General features: G+C 43.7%; 1 protein-coding gene across 1 annotated transcript in view; it reads left to right on the top strand.

Moving 5' to 3' along the window:
• GABRA5 (gamma-aminobutyric acid type A receptor subunit alpha5) overlaps positions 1-17,401 on the top strand; it is a 93,256-nt gene that overhangs the window by 61,838 nt on the left and 14,017 nt on the right. Inside the window, exon 6 of the mRNA XM_075916457.2 lies at positions 12,111-12,254. Within this exon, the coding sequence (XP_075772572.1) occupies positions 12,111-12,254 (144 nt within the window). The remainder of the gene's footprint in view (positions 1-12,110; positions 12,255-17,401) is intronic.

The raw sequence follows: 17,401 nt of genomic DNA, 5'->3' as shown, positions 1-17,401 counted from the left end.
ATCATTCTGCTGGTGTCACGGTAGTGACAAAGATAGTATAAGAATGTAGCTAGATAGATAAAATGAACAAAATATAAGTGTGAAGATAGCTTTCTTTAGAACACCTTTATTTCTTCAACCAGTTATTAGTCATCTGAGAGTAATTTTGGACATATTTAGTCCAGATTTATGCGATATTTTACAGCTTACTTTAGAATTTGATAGATTCTAGTAATGCAGCAGCTACAGGATCCAGTAGACCTTTAGTCTTCCATATATTCAAGAATTCAAAATTCTTCTTAAATTGTTTTGTATCTCATCATCTGGGTATCAAATACAATTGTTCTGGGTAAGCCATGCAGGTAATTACAGGCTGAACGTCTCTCGTCTGGCAACATCTGTGGTCCAGCATGATTATAGTTAGCCAGATATCAACTTATCATTGGTGTGGCCAAGTTCCCCGCTGTCCCAAAAAGGTTGTTTATAATCACCAGTCCTGGCTCTCAGTGCTCTGTGATGTTATTTAGCTGTAATATACCCCTGAATGTCTTTTAAGAGCTAGTAAGCAGTGAAAGAGTTGGTAATGCTGCTAGACAATAATGACCTTCTGCGGTCTGGCAAAGTCTCTGGGTCGGTGCAGGTCAGGTTCTGAGAGTGCTGGACTAGGGAGGTTCATCCTGTATTATCTTTTAATTTGGTGGTGATTTAAGGTCAGATCCTGTAAATGATCCACACATACACAGTTCCCACTGACTTGTACATTTGATCTAAATCATCCTAATTTGGGTATTTTATGTGCAGAGGCGAAGAAGCTCTAAACATTTTGACTTGAGTGCTATATTTTCCAAGTGGCGGCTCTGTTAAAAATACTTGTCCACAGCCAACACACTTAGGTGGTCCAGCCTACTGATTTTAGGAGATCCCTTATAAGCCAGGGCTACCCTGCATGTCTGCTCTGATGCCTATTTTCCCTGTCCCATCTTCTATAACTGCAGGAATCATGCTTCCAGTTGAATAGAAGGAACAATATCATGGCAAGCACACAATCCCACCAGAAGTTCCCAGTCCTCAGAGCACATAGAAAGTGGCTCCAAGAAACATGCTTGGGAGCTGGCATTGTAAAGTGGTGGGCTGTTTCAACTGCATGGAAGGTGAAGCAAATGCCACACCCCCATGGGGTTGCCAGGTGCCCAGTTTTTGACTAGAACACCTGGATGAAAAGCATCCTCCATCAGTGCTGCTCAGCACCACTGACCAGGCCATTCAAGATCTGGTTGGTGCAGGGTTGTCAGGCTCCCTCCCTGGCTCTGTGTTGCTCCTGGAAGTGGCTGGAATGTCCCTCCAGCTTCTAAGTATAGGGGTTGTCATGGGAGCTCTTCACACTACCTCATCCCTGAGTGCCTGCTCCGAAGCTTCAATTGGCGGGGAACCGTGGCCAATGGGAGCGGGGTGGGGGGATTGCCTGTGTGCAGAGCTCCCTGGCTTTTTTGCCTAGGGACATGTCACTGCTCCTGGGAGCCACTTGGAGTAAGCACCACCTAGTCCCTACATCCCAAGCCTTCTCTGCAACCCAGCACCATGCCACAGGCTGGAGCCCCCTGTTGCACCCTATTCCCTCATCCCTCATCTTACCCCAGAGCAGGCATCCCCAGCCAGTGAATGCACCTCCTTCTGCATCCTCGCTCCCCTGCCTCAGCCTGGAGCTTCCTCCCACATCCTGAATCCCTGATTTCTGGTCCCACCCCGAAGTCTGCACCCCCAGCCTCAACCCCTCCCACCCTGCATCCAAACCCCTGTCCCAGCCCAGTGAAAATGAGTGAATAAGGGTGGAGAGAGTGAGCAACCAAGAGAGTCCGGATGGAATGAGTAAGGCCTCAAAGAAGGGTTGGGGCAGGGATGGGGGTTCGAGGAAGCGGCAGGTCAGGGGATGGGGTCAATGTGCTTGGTTTTCTGTGATTAGAAAGCTGGCAACCCTACCCCTGTCAGCGGTGAAAGTCACTTTACACTTCTTACAGGTACTGTCCTATTGCAACCTGGGTCCATATATGAAGAATTACCTGGCATTGCTGGGTCCTTCTGGGCAGGGAGCTGGCAGTGTGGGGGATGCATAAGTCAGGGAAGGGAGTCATGGGTGTATGTGTTGGGAGTGAGGAGTGGCTCAGGGTGGAGAGTCCTATCTTTTGCCCCCTCTTCTGACCGGAACTTTTACTCCCCTGCAACTTCCCCAGCTGCCAGGGGCCTTCAATCTCCTCCTAGCCCCTCCAGCCACAAGAGGCCTTTTCTCTCTCCCCACTTCTGGTGCTGTGGTCAAGGGCCAGACAGGGAGGGACTTGGGGGCAGGACAGCTACTTTCCTGGTCTGGTGGCAGGCAAGATAGCAGAACCCCAACCCTGTCGGCCTCTCTCTTGGTGGTGTGGTTGCCCCCAGTTGCTGCTTCTCATATAGCTCTCCCTTGTGCTCACTGGCCTCAGTGGCCACTCTAAGTATCATGTCCCTCCTCTCTGTGCTCCTCCCTTTCCATGTTATGGAAAACAGACTCATTCCTAGCACTTTCTGTTTCCTTGGCACAACGAAACCCTGACCTTGCTTTAAGTTAGGATAAGAGGATGGTGGTTCTAGCTATTACCATTTAGGAGGAGTTCTTGGACAAACAGGCTCAGAGATAGACAGACAGACATTACTAAAATATATAGATAGATTCCTTCTACACCCAGTTATATGATAGCAGGGATATTTACGTCTTTACAGGCTAGTGGTTTGTCTTGTTACAGACTCTTTCTCATGTTTTCTTAGGCCAGGATTCACAAACCTCAGAAGTTCAAAAATCACGAGTTAGCCCCTCCCCGAATCATCAGTCAGACTTAAAAAATCATAAGACTATGTAAAAAGGATTATGTTGGGCATTTGGGGTCTATTTGTTTTTTGAACTCCCCATAATCCTCCCCAGTGTGAGTTTCTGACTATTAGTATTGCCATCATTCCCAAATGCATTGGGGAATGTAATTTTACTCCACACGCTTCCACCCCCGCATCTGCCTAACCCTTGCCAGGCAAATCATTCTGCCCCTCAAACCTCCACCCCAGACTCCAAAAAAATTCTACTTCCCCAGCCTCTTCATCAGTTCTTTTTGCACATCAGATCTGCCCATTATTCCACCCCCATATCTGCCCACATCCCCCATCAAGTCTGACCCCATATCAGTTCGGCCCCTCTCTCATCTCTGCTCTTCCTGGGCTCTTCAACCCTCTCTCCCACAGGCTGGGAGGAGGGCTCTGCCAGGATCCTCTCTCCCTCTTCTAGGCTGGCCTTGGAGGCAGCTCTCAGTGCTCTTCAATCCCCCTCCACCAATCCTCCCCTAGGCCAAGTCCTGCAGGGGGGTATGGAGTGGCCCTGGGTAAGTGGGCTTCTCAGCTCTCCTCCTGCATCACTTCCTGTGACAATGGCATGGGCCTGCTGAGGGGATGAGGAGAAAGTTCTGCCTGCTTCCTTCAGCAGCCCTGGTTGGTTGCTCTATCAGGCAGTGGGCAAATGAGGAGTAACGGTAGTTCGAACTAGGAAGCCTAGTTCGAACTACCTAGTTCGTGCCCCGTGTAGCCGCACTGCACGGGGTTCGAACCAGCGGGGTTTTAAAAATGGCGGCTCCCCGCTTATGCAAATGAAGCCCGGGAAATTCAAATCCCGGGCTTCATTTGCAAGTGCGGTATGCCTACATTACCCTCCTAGTTCGAACTAGGAGGGTAGTGTAGACATACCCTTAGAGTGTTTGTTGATTTTGAAAAATTACGTCATATGGCTCATTGGCCAGGAGTCTAGCAAACATTATTTCACATCATCATTTTGGTAGATAATCAGAATTCCTCAAGCTTTTTATAAACTGCTCATTGAAAGCAGCCATCAGTTAGCACTCACTCATTTTTTAAGCTTTGAAGAGTTTCAGACACGTCTATATTTTTATATAATTGTACCAACTTTACCGTCTTTCTTTTTCTGCTGGCAGTGTGTGCTTAGAGGAGGCGAGAGAAGGAGTCAAAAGGGTTTCCTCCTTTAGGCAATCAGAAATATACTGATAAAGAATAGCAAAGTAATCATCTGAGTTCTGAGAGAAATAATATATCCTAAATTAAGATATATGATGTATATTTTAAAAGACAAGTGGTTTATTGGCTTTGAATCACACCACCACATGTGCCACATTTTGTCTGCAGATCAAATACACAACCCTCAAGTTTCCCAGCCTCTCTCCCACTTCACCATCAGTGATATCCACCCATTAAAAATTGCCTCCCTTACTTTACTAGAAACCTTTTTCCTGGAGGTAGGGGGTGAAGCATGGAAAAGACTGAACCGAGATCTAGCATTTGTTTTATCTGTCAAATGGAAAGCCTTTCTCGTAGCTACACACAAGGTTGTTTTAACTTCCTGTTTAAGCACTTCGGCAGGGCAGATTGGAAACCTTACGGAACGTTATTTTAAATAGAAAAACAGATTGTTGTGGCGTTCATTATGATAACTGGTATATTATAGCCTGCTTTATCTTCATATTACATTGATTTTATCTGAGACTACCCCCACACCACAAATTTCAATCTGACACTGCATAACTGCATTGCATAAATTGTCAAGGAGGATGCTTGAACAACAGACGGAGGAAGTTTGTGATTGTGGGTCAAGCATATATTAACAAAATGTGTCTTCTAAAATTACCCAAAGTGATATAATCAACAATGTTGACACCCCATTTGTATACATGGACATTTCACACGTCTCAGAGCTATTTCTTATAGACTATATACATATTCAGGAAGTCACTGCATCTATATAAGAACAAAAGAACATAAGATCAGCCATACTAGGTCAGACAAAAGATCCATCTAGCCCAATATCCTGCCTTCCAACAAAGAACAATGCCAAGTGCCACAGAGAGAAAGAACAGAACAGGTAACCATCAAGTAATCCATCGCCTGTTGTCTAGTCCCAGCTTCTGGCAAACAGAGGCTAGGGACACCATTCCTACCCATCCTGGCTATTAGCCGTTGATGAATTTATCCTCCATGAATTTATCTAGTTCTTTTTTTAACCCTGTTATAGCCTTGGGTCTTCACAACATCCTCTGGCAAAGGGTCTACAGGTTGGCTGCATGTTGTATGAAGAAATACTTGTTGTTTTTTTTTAAATCTTCTGCCTCTTCATTACATTTGGTGACTACTATTTCATGTGTTATGAGGAGTAAACACTTCCTTATTTATTTTCTTCACACCAGTCATGATTTTATAGACCTCTATAATATCCTCCCAGCCACGGCCAGCTTTAGGCAAATTCACTCGATTCCCCCGAATCGGGCACCGCGCCTAAAGGGGCCCCGCGACTTGAACCCGGAAGTGTGCTGGGCGGGTACACTGCAGGAGGGACCATTGGCCCTGGAGGAGGAGTGTGTTGGCTGCCTGCGCTGCAGGAGGTGTGAGTTTAGTGCAGGATTTTCCTGTGCCGTGGGAGGGGGGGGGGTGTGCTTGTTGGCAGGGGATTTTTTGTGTGCTGTTTTTTTTTCTCAACCAAAATTGCTGCGGGGCCCCGTCAAAATTGTTTGAGTTGGGCTCCGCACTTCCTAAAGCCAGCCCTGCCCCCTGCAATGTCTCTTTTCCAAGCTGAAAAATCCCAATCTTTTTAATCTCTTCTCATATGAAAGCTGTACCATATCCCTTATAATTGTGTTGTCCTTTTCTGTACCTTTTCCACTTACAATATATCTTTTCTGAGATGAGGCAACCACATCTGCATGCACTATTCAAGATGAAGGCATACCATGAATTTATATAGCGGTAATAACATATTTCTTATCTTATTATCTATTCCTTTCTTAATGTTTCCCAACATTCTGTTAGCTTTTTTGAATACCAGTGCACTTTGAATGGATGTTTTCAGAGAACTATCCACAAAGACTCCATGATCTCCTTCTTGAGTTATAAGAGTTAAATTATGCCGTATAATTTTATATATATAAATGGGATTATATTTACCAATGAGCATATCTTTGCATTTATCAACACTGAATTTCATCTGCCATTTTGTTGCTCAGTCACCCAGCTTTGTGAGATTCCTTTTGAAGCTCTCCGTAGTCTGCTTTGGACTTAACTATCTGGAGTAATTTTGTATGATTTGCAAATTTTGCCACCTCACTCTTTATCCCTTTCTCCAGGTCATTTATGAAGGTGTAGAATAGGACTTGTCCCAGAACAGATCCCTGGAAGACACCTTTATTTACCTCTCTCCATTCTGAAAACTGACCATTTATTCCTATCTTTTGTTTCCTATCTTTTAACCGTTATCAATCCACGAAATTACTTTCCCTCTTATCCCATGACAGGTTACTTTACTTAAGGTTCTTTGGTGAGGAACCTTGTCAAAGTCATTCTGAAAAAAATCTAAGTACACATTCTTCACTGGATTTTCCTTTGTCCACATGTTTGTTGACCCCCTCAAAGAATTCTAGTAGATCGGTGAGGTGTGATTTCCCTTTACAAAAACCATGTTGACTCTTCCTCAACAAATTATGTTCATATGTGTGTCTAACGATTCTTTTCTTTACTAGTTTCAACCAGTTTCCTGAGTACTGAAGTCAGATTTACTAGCCTGTAATTATGGAGATCACATCTGGAGCCCCTTTTTTAAAAATTAGCATTGGATTAGCTATCCTCCAGTCATTGGTACAAAAGCTGATTTAGATGATATGTTACCGTTTACAAATCATAGTTAGCCATTTTGCAATTTCACATTTGAGTTCCTTCAGAACTTTTGGGAGAATACCATTTAGTTCTTGTGACATGTTACAGGTTAATTTACCAATTTGTTCCAAAACCTCCTCTAATGACACCTCAGTCCGGAACAATTCCTCAGATTTGTCATCTAAAAAGAATAGGATAGGTTTGGGAATCTCCCTCACATCCTGAGCCATGAAGACCAATGCCAAAAAAATCATTTAGTTTTTGCTATCATCCTTAAGTGCTTCCCCCCACTGGTTGATTAGTAGGCTTTATGCTTCTCATGTACTTAAAGGTTTGTGGGGGGGGGGGGGGGGGGAGGTTGCTATTATTTTTTAAGTCTTTTGCAAGCTGCTCTTAAAATTCCTTTTTTAGCCTTCCTAATTATATTTTTATACTTCACTTGCCAGAGTTAATGCTTATTTCTATTTTCCTCATTAGGATTTAACTCTGCTGCTTCTTTTACTTTGCTTTTTAGCAACATTGGCACTTTTTTTGGCTCTCTATGTTTTTTTTTTTAATTTGGGGTATAAATTGAAGTTGAACCTCTATTACTGGGTCTTTAAAAAGTTTCCATGCAGCTGGCAAGGATTTCACTTTTTGGTTTGTATTTTTAGAACACAGTGTATAACCTCAAATAGGGGAATAAAAATCCTGTAGGGAGGAGATAGTGAGATAAACTCCCCTAGTCTTTTTTACTAAAAGAAGAAGAAGCAAAAAAGGCCCTTGACACTTCCTGTAATTTGGGGTATTGCAAAGAAAAAGAAAAAGATCGATCCTCATATTTTTTATGAGCTCTGGGGTAAAATCATCCATAAAAGGGATGACTTAGCAGTATTTCTAGAGGGGAGTGATTTCTCTGGAGGTCAGAAAATCACACAAATCTTTATTCAGTTTGGTGGCAATATATTAACAAAGCTTTTTAGAGCCTGGAATGTCTCCAGCATACATCAGCTTCCTCTTTGCTGCTTTGCACTGAAGAGCAAGCATCTCTGTATTTAAGAACATAAGACTTTTCCATACAACTTCAGCTGATCTGCCATCACACTTCCTTGAATAACAGCACTTCTGGGCTCAGGAAGTGGGCTCCTGAATAGGACTGTCAGTTTTGGTTGAATGTATTTTGAGGCTATGTCTACCCCACAGAGTTTTTTCAGAAAAACGGCCGTTTTTGGAAAAAAACTTGTGGAGCGTCCACACCTCAAGCATGTTTTTGTGAAAAAATATCGAAAGAACAGAGGGTTTTTCTGGCATAGGTATTCCTCATTCTATGAGGAAGAATGCCTTTTTGCAAAAGAGCTCAGGTCCGAGACCTGGAGGAATAATTTCTGTTGGGATGGAATCATATGATCCCCCCCCCCAATCTTAGTGCTGTCCCAAGCTGCAGACTGATATACATCATCTGTGATTACCTCAGCAGGCCCAACAATTCTGTCCTCTCCAGAAGCAATGGCAGTGGTAACCAGTAACCAGACAGTTGCCTTAAGGCTTAAAGGAGTCTGTAGCATGCCAGCCTTTCCATAAGAGTTGCCAGCTCCTTCAGATTCCCTCCACAGAAGCTCTGTCTGTGTCAGTTGAGATGCTTTTGACAACTGACCCTCTTTCTTCTCCAGAGACTGCTTTTTTAACTCTTCAGTGCCCTTTTTGATCTCATACTTTCACAGTTTAAGGCCACCATTACATCATGTAGTCTGACGTCTTGTATATCACAAGCCTTTCTATTTCAGCTATATTGAGTTCAGAGTTTAGTGCTGTGTGCCAGAGACAGAGAACAGGAGTGACCAATATGCCACCAATGCGCAAGGCCCCTACAGTGGGAGCGAATTGACTAGGTGTTCTATGTCTAGTTTATCCCAGCAGATAAACCATGCCCCATGCTGCAAAGGAAGGCAAAATGTGCCAACATCTCCCACCAATCTGACATGTAGGAAAATTCCTTTCTGATCCAAATCTGATGAGGAGTTTAACCTTGGACATGTGAGCAAGTCATGTGAGTCTGGCACCTCAGAAGGAAGATTCTTTGTACCACCTCAGAGCATTCATCTACGCCGTTTGGTTTCCTGTTTCCATCTGTGGCCAATCCCTGATGCTTCAGAGGAAGGCAGAAAAAAACCCAAACAAACCCAGAATGCATCTGGTCAACTGTGCACTGGGATAGGGTGAGGAGGGAGGAGGGAATTCCTTCCTGACCCTTGAAGCCCTGAAACATGAGACTTGCTTATAGTCATTGACTTTGTACAAAGCTGCAAGCATTATGAGTATATCAAGGGCAACAGAGATGTTCCTATTCTTCCCCTCCTCCATGAAGGAAGGGAGAAACTATAGAATTACAGCTTCCAAAGACACAAGGGACTACCTTGATCTGCCAGCCTGAACTTCCCCCTGCCTCCCACTGACAGAGGCTGCAGAACGTCTTCCAGAAACAAGCTGAAAGTTTGTATTAAGGTATATGTCATGTCTTAAACACTCCAAGTGATGGTGAGTCCAGCCCCTCCCCTGGTAATCTGTTGCTGACTTTAATTACCCTCTCCTCTAAGAAATCGTGTGTTATTTCAAGGTTGATTTTTTTCTAATTTTAACTTCCAGACATAATCTTGTTATGCCCTTCTCAGAGAAGTTGAAAATCCCCTACTTTCAGATCACTTTCCATGGATCAGTATCTGTACACAGCGACCAAGACACTTTTCAACCTTGTCTTCAGTAAGTTCAAGCTCCTTAAGCCTCACATCAGATGCCTTGGGCCATTCTTGTGGCCTTTCTTTGAACCCTTTATTATTTCAACAACAACAACAACAAAAATGATAATTAATAAAACACCTTGCTTTTATATAGGGCTTTTTCCATCTGTAGATCTCCAGACACTTCACAATGGAGGTCACTATATTCACCACAGAATCATATAATACTAGAACTGGAAGGGACCTTGAGAGGTCATCACACAGCAGGACCAAGCACTGTCTAGATCATCCTGATAGATGTCTATCCAACTTGCTTTTAAATATCTCCAGTGATGGAAATTCCACCACCTCCCTAGGCAATTTAATCAAGTGTTTAACCACCCCAAGTTAGGAATTTTTTCCTAATGTCCAACCTAAACCTCCCTTGCTGCAACTTAAGCCCATTGCTTCTTGTTCTATCATCAGAGGCCAAGGAGAACAAATTTTCTCCCTCCTCCTTGTAACACCATTTTAGGTATTTGCAGATGAGGAAACTGAGGTGAGGTGAAGTGACTTCCACAAGGTCATCCTGAAGGCCAGTGACAAATCTGGAAATAGAACCCAGTGTTCTCAGTCCTGGGCCAATGTTCGGTCAATGAGGCTACATGCCTCCCCCAAAAGGAAGTAGATGAGTAGAGTGGATGGAGCAAGCTCCTAGCCCATATTCTTGAAGAATGGTCTCTAGAATGGGATACAGTATTCCAGTAGCAGTCTCAGCAATGCTGCATGTGAGACAGTATTTCTTCCCTACTTCTGTCTGGTATTCCCCTTTTTATACAGCCAAGGATTATGAGCCCTTTTTGCGACATGATTTCACTGAGCACTCTTGTTTGAGAGATTTTGAACAATGATTAAGACTATCATTTTGTTGCAGAGGTCACAGAAGTCATGGAATCCCTCACTTCCAGAGACCTCCATTACTTTAGCCCTCAGATGCTTGGAGTGGCGTTCCCTCCCAAGGTCTCCCCTCTGCCTGCAGTGGCTCAGAGCCTATGGGACCCCACTGCCCCTCTGTGCTATAGCTCCCAGCCACTGCAAGCTGTGGGGGTGCCCCACAACTCTCAGCTGCTGTGGGTAGCAGAGGACCCAGCAGCTCTGAACTACTGCAGGCAGTGGGGGTTCCAAGCCAGGGACACCAAGAGCAGGGTAGGGATCAGGTGCTCTTCATTTTACCACATACATTTTTAGTAACAGTTGAGGACAAGTGGTGGGCTTCATACATTTTTCTTTGTTGCCCGTGAGCAGTCTGTGACTTTTACTGAAAATAGGATGATAAAATCTTAGCCTTAGCAATGATCCCTAAGTCCTTCTCTGGGCTCCTGCTTTCAAAGACAGGCTACCAGCTTTAGAAAAAACAGGTTTACAACTTATTGAAAACAGAATAGAGAACCCTTAGTGCTAGCTAACAATTTGCCCGTTATCTTTCAAGTGCAAGGGTGCTGGAACAATTTTTATAGTGGGGGGTGCTGAGAGCCACTGAACCAAACTGGAAATCCAGTGTATAATGGAAACCACATCAAATGAGGGGGGTGCTGCAGCACCTCCCTTTCCATTCCCCACACTCCTAGTTCTGGGACCTATGTTCAAGTATGTGCCTGAATAGTCTTAAAATATCCAGCTATTGTGCTGCAACCCTGCACAGACCCTACTGAAGGTGACACTATAATAAACATTTCTCTAGTCCAACATGAATCTGTGTTTATATTAAGTTTCATATAAATATTCTTACATTATTACCAAGCATTTTTTTGTCCATCACACCTGCAATTTGCATTCTCTTTGCAAGGAAATTGGGGCCCTGGTCAATAGTTTTTCCAGATAATTTAGTAAAATGGTCTGTGGTTCATTGCAACCCCATTGCCACCCCCAAGCATTCAAAAATTGTAAGACACTTAAGTCCAAAATAATAAGATTTTCTTAAAAGTCAGTCTTTGTTTAAAAATCTCCTGCTTTTTAAGACTTTACTGATGTTGTTTTCAAGCTTTCCTTTACAACCACAAAGGCTTGAAACTTTTATTTAAATGTGAAATCTGAAGTTCTTGTATAGTAATATGATCCAGGTGCTGGGGCTTGAAAAAAAATACAAAATATGGTGAGACTCACAATAAATTAATGTAGTTGGCAACTCTACCATTCTCTTTGATTCCCGGGACCTCCAAAAGAACATAGAGGCACAGAGAAATCATATCAAATACACACACACACACACACACACACACACACACACACACACACACACAGAGCAACCTTCTACACACACACATACAGAAACATCAGCCTCCCACCTCCCGTGTACACACTCACCAACCCCTCTCAGGCATATACACCAGCCTGCACACTCCCACACCAGTTCCTGCACATTTCACTCTTCCAGTGAAAAATCTCTCCTAAATCAAATGGCCCTAAAGGATTATATTTGTAACTCCACTGTTCCATCCCCTTTACACACCATCCCACACATCTGTTATACGAGTAGGCTTCAACCTAATACTTTGAAAGCTGGACATATGGGAACATTGTTATATCATCTTTATTTGTTTCTCTTACCCACTGTCACTCCTCTCTTTTACCCCCTCCTCTTCCCAAAACTATATAATTTAAGAGTCCACTAGGAAATTAATCTCTGTTTTGACTTCTCATCTTTATTTCTATTAACAGATGCTTATCCCAATTCTGAAGTGGTCTATGTCTGGACTAATAGCACCACTACATCTGTGGTTGTTGCAGAAGATGGGTCACGACTTAACCAGTATCATCTGATGGGCCAGACTGTAGGAACTGAAAACATCAGTACCAGTACAGGTGTGGTAAAATGCATCTTTCCACCACACAGTTGCTCAGGGGAAAATGAGGTTCAGTGGGGAGATGCTTACAGACTCCTGGCTCTTTGATGGGGGCAATAGGGAGATGCATATCAGCACTAGGCAACTGCACAGTAGCACCTGAGGGTTACGAGCACCAGACCTACAACCTGACCAGTTAACCACACACCTCATTTGGAATTGGTTCTATGCCATCAGGCAGCAATACAGGCCAAAACCAACCAAACAAACAATCAAACAAACAACAAATACAGCACAGTACCATGCTAAACATAAACTACTAAACATATAAAGGAAAGCAACATTTTTTTCCTGTGTAGTAGTGTTTCAAAGCTATCTTAAGTCAATTTACCCTTGCAAACATTTGAAAGAACAACCATAACATTTTGTTCAGGGTTAAGAACACTTCCAAGTTACAAACAACTTCTGCTCTGGAGGTGTTCCTCACTCTGAGGCCCTACTGTATTTGCTGATATCCTAGCATTATTGTTGGCTTATTTCCCTGCTGGAGGAACAGCCCTGGGAGATAAACACTGCCTATCCGTGAGCTGTGCACCAATCCCTAGGTTTATAGTGATTCACTTGATGAAAGCATTTGGGGGAGGGGAAGAGGGAAGGTGGCAGCTGTTGTTGGGCTTTGCAGCGTGTCGGGGACTCCACGTGGCCGGAGAGGAGGTGCTAACCCCAAGGATTCCCATTTCCTCCGTAACTGGAAGTGGAGGCGCCAGATGTGGCAGCATTAGAGAGGCAAAGAAGCTTTAATCCCAGCCCAGCCACCCACGTGAGCCCCCTCCCTTCTCTCCCCCACCTCCTGTTTAAGGCTTCCATGTCAGGGCAGCCCTGTGCTCTGATGGAAGAGGAGGGGGGGCACCTGGGAGGGTGAATTCCGACCAGCCCTGACAGTTACTTGGGTTCTGCAGCACAGAGGCTTTAATAGGTTATATAATACACTTGTCTTGAGGGAATTAATGGAGTAGAGTAGAAGGGCTCCTATGATTGGAACTGAAAGTATCCTGCCTTTAAACAAAACCAGTTCTCCCCACACGCGTGGCTTTATTCACAGGGAACTTTTAGAATACAGATTTGAGCAGTGAGCTGGGCAGAAAGGAACACTAGTAAAGCACCAAGGTGTGTTTATTGTGAGGACCTGGCACCTCCTTTCATTGGCTAAAAACGACAGGCTCTGAGGTCTAATTTGAGACCCCGAGGAGAAGGTGTAAACCAGACTGGTAACCTGTTTCTCTCCATGGAAGGGATATTTAGGACACTTCAGTGTGCGCACAGTCCTCTCCCTCCCCCTCCCCCCAGAAAAGTTGGTAGGGTGGTTTAAGGAATGAGAAGTTCTCTATTCAAAATTAGACAAACAAACAAATAGCCCTGTGGAAGGTGGGACTCATCTTGAGTCCAGCTAGGCTTACTATTTACTCCCCAAACAATCCCAGAAGAAGAGCAATCTTCCTCTGCATAGTGCAAGGCAATCGCAAACCAAAGTTATCCTTCACTTGCCTGCAAGTTCTAACCGTTCTCAAGCCCTTCCATATCCATAAAGCAGTTGCTAAATAAACCAAAAGACTCAGCAGCCAGGATATGCATGTTGAAATAATCACAGTTGCTACCCTAGCAGCAAAGAGCCTCATGGAGAAAACAAGCTGCCTCCCATTAAAGAACAAAGACATGTTTCCTTACCAGTTCACCATCATAGCTGCATTGTTTTCTGCAATGAAGGGCAGCTCGCCTTTCGCCTTCAACACTGCCAAGAAAAAGATCCAGGGGATGTATGGGAGCATCTCCTAGAAACTCTCCCTGATCCCAGGAGAAATAAAACAGTCCCAAGCAGACTCTCCAGGGTGTCAGCTTGGGGCCACTTCCACGTCTCAGCTTTGCCGCTGAAGGTAGCTTGCACTCCTCAACCTCCGGAAATAGCAGAAACCTTAGAAGGATCAAAAAAAATGTGCCCCAAAATCACCTCCCCTTCTTTTCCTAAGATTAGGCTAATAAATTACTGTTTTCCAACATCCAGGATATTTTAATGTCCCAGGTTGCATCTGGGCAGACTGGATTCTGATTGCAGGGCGGATCACAAAGAGCAGGACACAGATTGTAACCAGGGATTAGCAAAATACAAAAATCCGATTTTACACAGGGAAAGCATCAGTCAGTGATGGATTTTCTGTACTTCATCAAGCTCTCTGTAGGCTGGTAATCAGGGTTACTTGTGATCGGATGCTTAAGACATTTCTCCTTTGTACAGAATTGTAGAATGTGCGGGGCAAGGAAGAAAGAATATTGCACAAACCAACAGTCTGGATACTTTGGATATATTTTGCGCCACATGTCAAAATACTGTACAGCCCTTTCAACAGCCCAAGGGAAATATTTGTATATATTCAAGTTTTGCACATTCTTGATGCTATCATTTCAAGTTGATGCTTTTTAGAAATAAGTAAAATCTGTCTTACTGTATGCTACTGATTTTTGCATCCAGCTCCCCACGTACTACCTGAACAAAAAAGATTCTCTGATACTTAGACTGCACCAAAAAATCATGGAATCTGGCACATTTTAGCATTGGCATGCTTCAAAAACTCTGAGACTGCTAATCTTTGCCCTCAAGCCCCCAAATTCTACTGGCTATGTAGGGAACACATATGCCACAAAAATCTCCCATGGAACAGTGTTGCAAAAAAACAGAACAAAGCCCCAGTACTTCCACTTCATACATAAAGAATACATCCAGCCATTTGTATGTGTCAAAATATCCCTGCACTGCCTACATAGAGAAGATATTTGGAACAAGTCCAGCCCCTTTCATTGCACCAAAGATCTTGGATTTCTTCATAATGCAGCACCACACTGCTACAAAAATCCTGATCCAAAATATATAATGTGCTGGAATTTGCCAGTTTCTCTACTCACCCCCAAATTCCAATATAGAACACAGCTAGCTGTTCCATCTATATAAAAAAATTACAGATCTTTGTGTATCCTGAGGCAAAAAAGGAGTACTGAAGAAAAGGATCTGGGTGTTATAGTGGACTACAAGCTAAAAAATGAGTCAGCAGTGTGACCCTGTGCAAAAAAAAGGAACCATCATTCTGGGATGCATTAGCAGAAGTGGTGTAAATCAATCAATTATTCTTCTCCACTACACACTAATTAGGCCTCATCTGGAGTATTGTTTCCAGTTCTGGGTGTCACATTTCAGCAAAGATGTAGACACACTGAAAAAAGTCCAAAGGAGAACAACAAAAATGATTAAAGGTCTAGAAAATATGACCTATGAGGGAACACTGAAGAACTGGATTTGTTTAATCTGGAAAAGAGAAAACTGAGGCTATGTCTAGATTACAATGCTTCATCGGGAAAAAGGTACGAAAATTGCACTCCACAATTTGCGTACCTTTTTCAGATAGTTTTGTAGGAAGAGGCGTTTCTGAAATTTGGCCTGTCTACACTGGGCCAAATTTCAGAAAATCCTCCTTTTTTGGAAGAGCCCTTCTTCCTTGTGGCATGCGGAAGACAGAGCTTCCGAAATAGCATGTCTGCTCTTCCTTAAAAAAAAAAAAAAAAAAAAAAAAAAACCTAGAAGAGCAGACGTGTTCCCTGGATGCAGCAGAGTTATTCCAGGATACCTCCAGTATCCCGGAATACCCCCGTAGTCTAGACATAGCCTGAGAGGGGACATGATAACAGTTTTCAAGTACCTAAAAGGGTGTTACAAGGAGGAGGGAGAAAAATATTCTCCTTAACCTCTGATGATAGGACAAGAAGAAATGGGCTTCAATTGCCAATGGAAGTTTAAGAAAAATTGTTTGCTAGGGTGGAATAAATTGCCAAGGGAGCTTGTGGAATCTCCATACTGGAGATGTTTAAGAACACATTAGACCAACACCTGTCAAGGAAGGTCTACATGGTGCTTGGTCCTGCCATGAGTGCAGGCAACTGTACTTAATGACCTCTCGAGGTTCCTTTCAGTTCTGTGATTTTATGATTTTATGTATAGTCTGGTTTAAAGTGACACAACAATACAGATTTGACATACCTGGATTCTGCCAGAATCTCGCATTTTATTTCACCCAGGGTCTCAGCCTACAAGTGTAGCCACCATTCCACGACTGATAAAGTAGACCTTGATGTATCCAGCCTAAGAGCATATGAAAAACACAGATATAGTATCTGGATCTTACTGGAGCATGCCCATTTTTAGCCATATTCTTTCTCCAAAATTCTGTTGTCTAATTCTTTTTTTTAATGTAGCAACTCACACTCTATCAACATATCTAGGTCAATGCTTCTCAAAGGATGGGCTGCATCATGGAAAGGATGTCAGTGGATCACAGGATCAGTGTGGAGGAGAGACCCAGGGACAGGGAAGTTGGATAGTTAGCCTGCTCAGCATTTACACTGCACAAATGGCTTCTGTCCCACGGGCTTTAGCTCAGCACCCTCCTGCTTTTGCACCATTTTTAACTGCTATCAAATTTGACCTGACTATTCTTGTCATGTCAGAGAAACAGGTCATTTCTGAGTGATGCTGCAAGGGGTTGCGTAGGCCAAATCTGAGTGACACTGCAACTGAATGGGCAGGTCACAACGCCACTGATATTTCTCCAAGCTGCTCCTTGTCATCATGATGGACTGGTGCTGTGACCTCCTTTGCCAGGTGGAACCTCCAAGAGCAGGGAGCCTCCAAGAGCAGGGAGCCCATCCCTGCATTGAAAGGAGTCTTCACTGTGGGCTGAGTGCAGGGCTAACTCTTCACATAACAGCCCCCCACACTTTGGGGCATTCCCTCTGCACCACTCTGAGATTAGAGCTGTGGTGCCAGGATAGAGGATGCTGCTGTGGATGGTCAGTGTCCCCTTGACAAGATGAAGAGAAGGTGGCAGAGGAGGACTTTGGTCTATGATTTTGCCCCACCACCCCAATTTAGATTCTGAATGGGTCACCCCCCCCCCCAAAAAAAGACAATATGCAGTTGTTTGGTTGCTTAACTAAAAAGTTTGGGGCCTACCGATGTAGACCTGCAACTTGACTCAGCAGCAGCACAAAATCACACAGCCTAACACCTGGATCCAGCTCAGTTTTCAATCTGGGACCAAAAATATTACCAAGTAAGTGCAGAAG

Source organism: Pelodiscus sinensis, chromosome 1 (genome assembly GCF_052426305.1).
Source record: "Pelodiscus sinensis isolate ZL-2025 chromosome 1, ASM5242630v1, whole genome shotgun sequence".
Classification (NCBI taxonomy): Eukaryota; Metazoa; Chordata; order Testudines; family Trionychidae; genus Pelodiscus; species Pelodiscus sinensis.
This window is presented reverse-complemented; position numbering and strand designations above follow the sequence as displayed.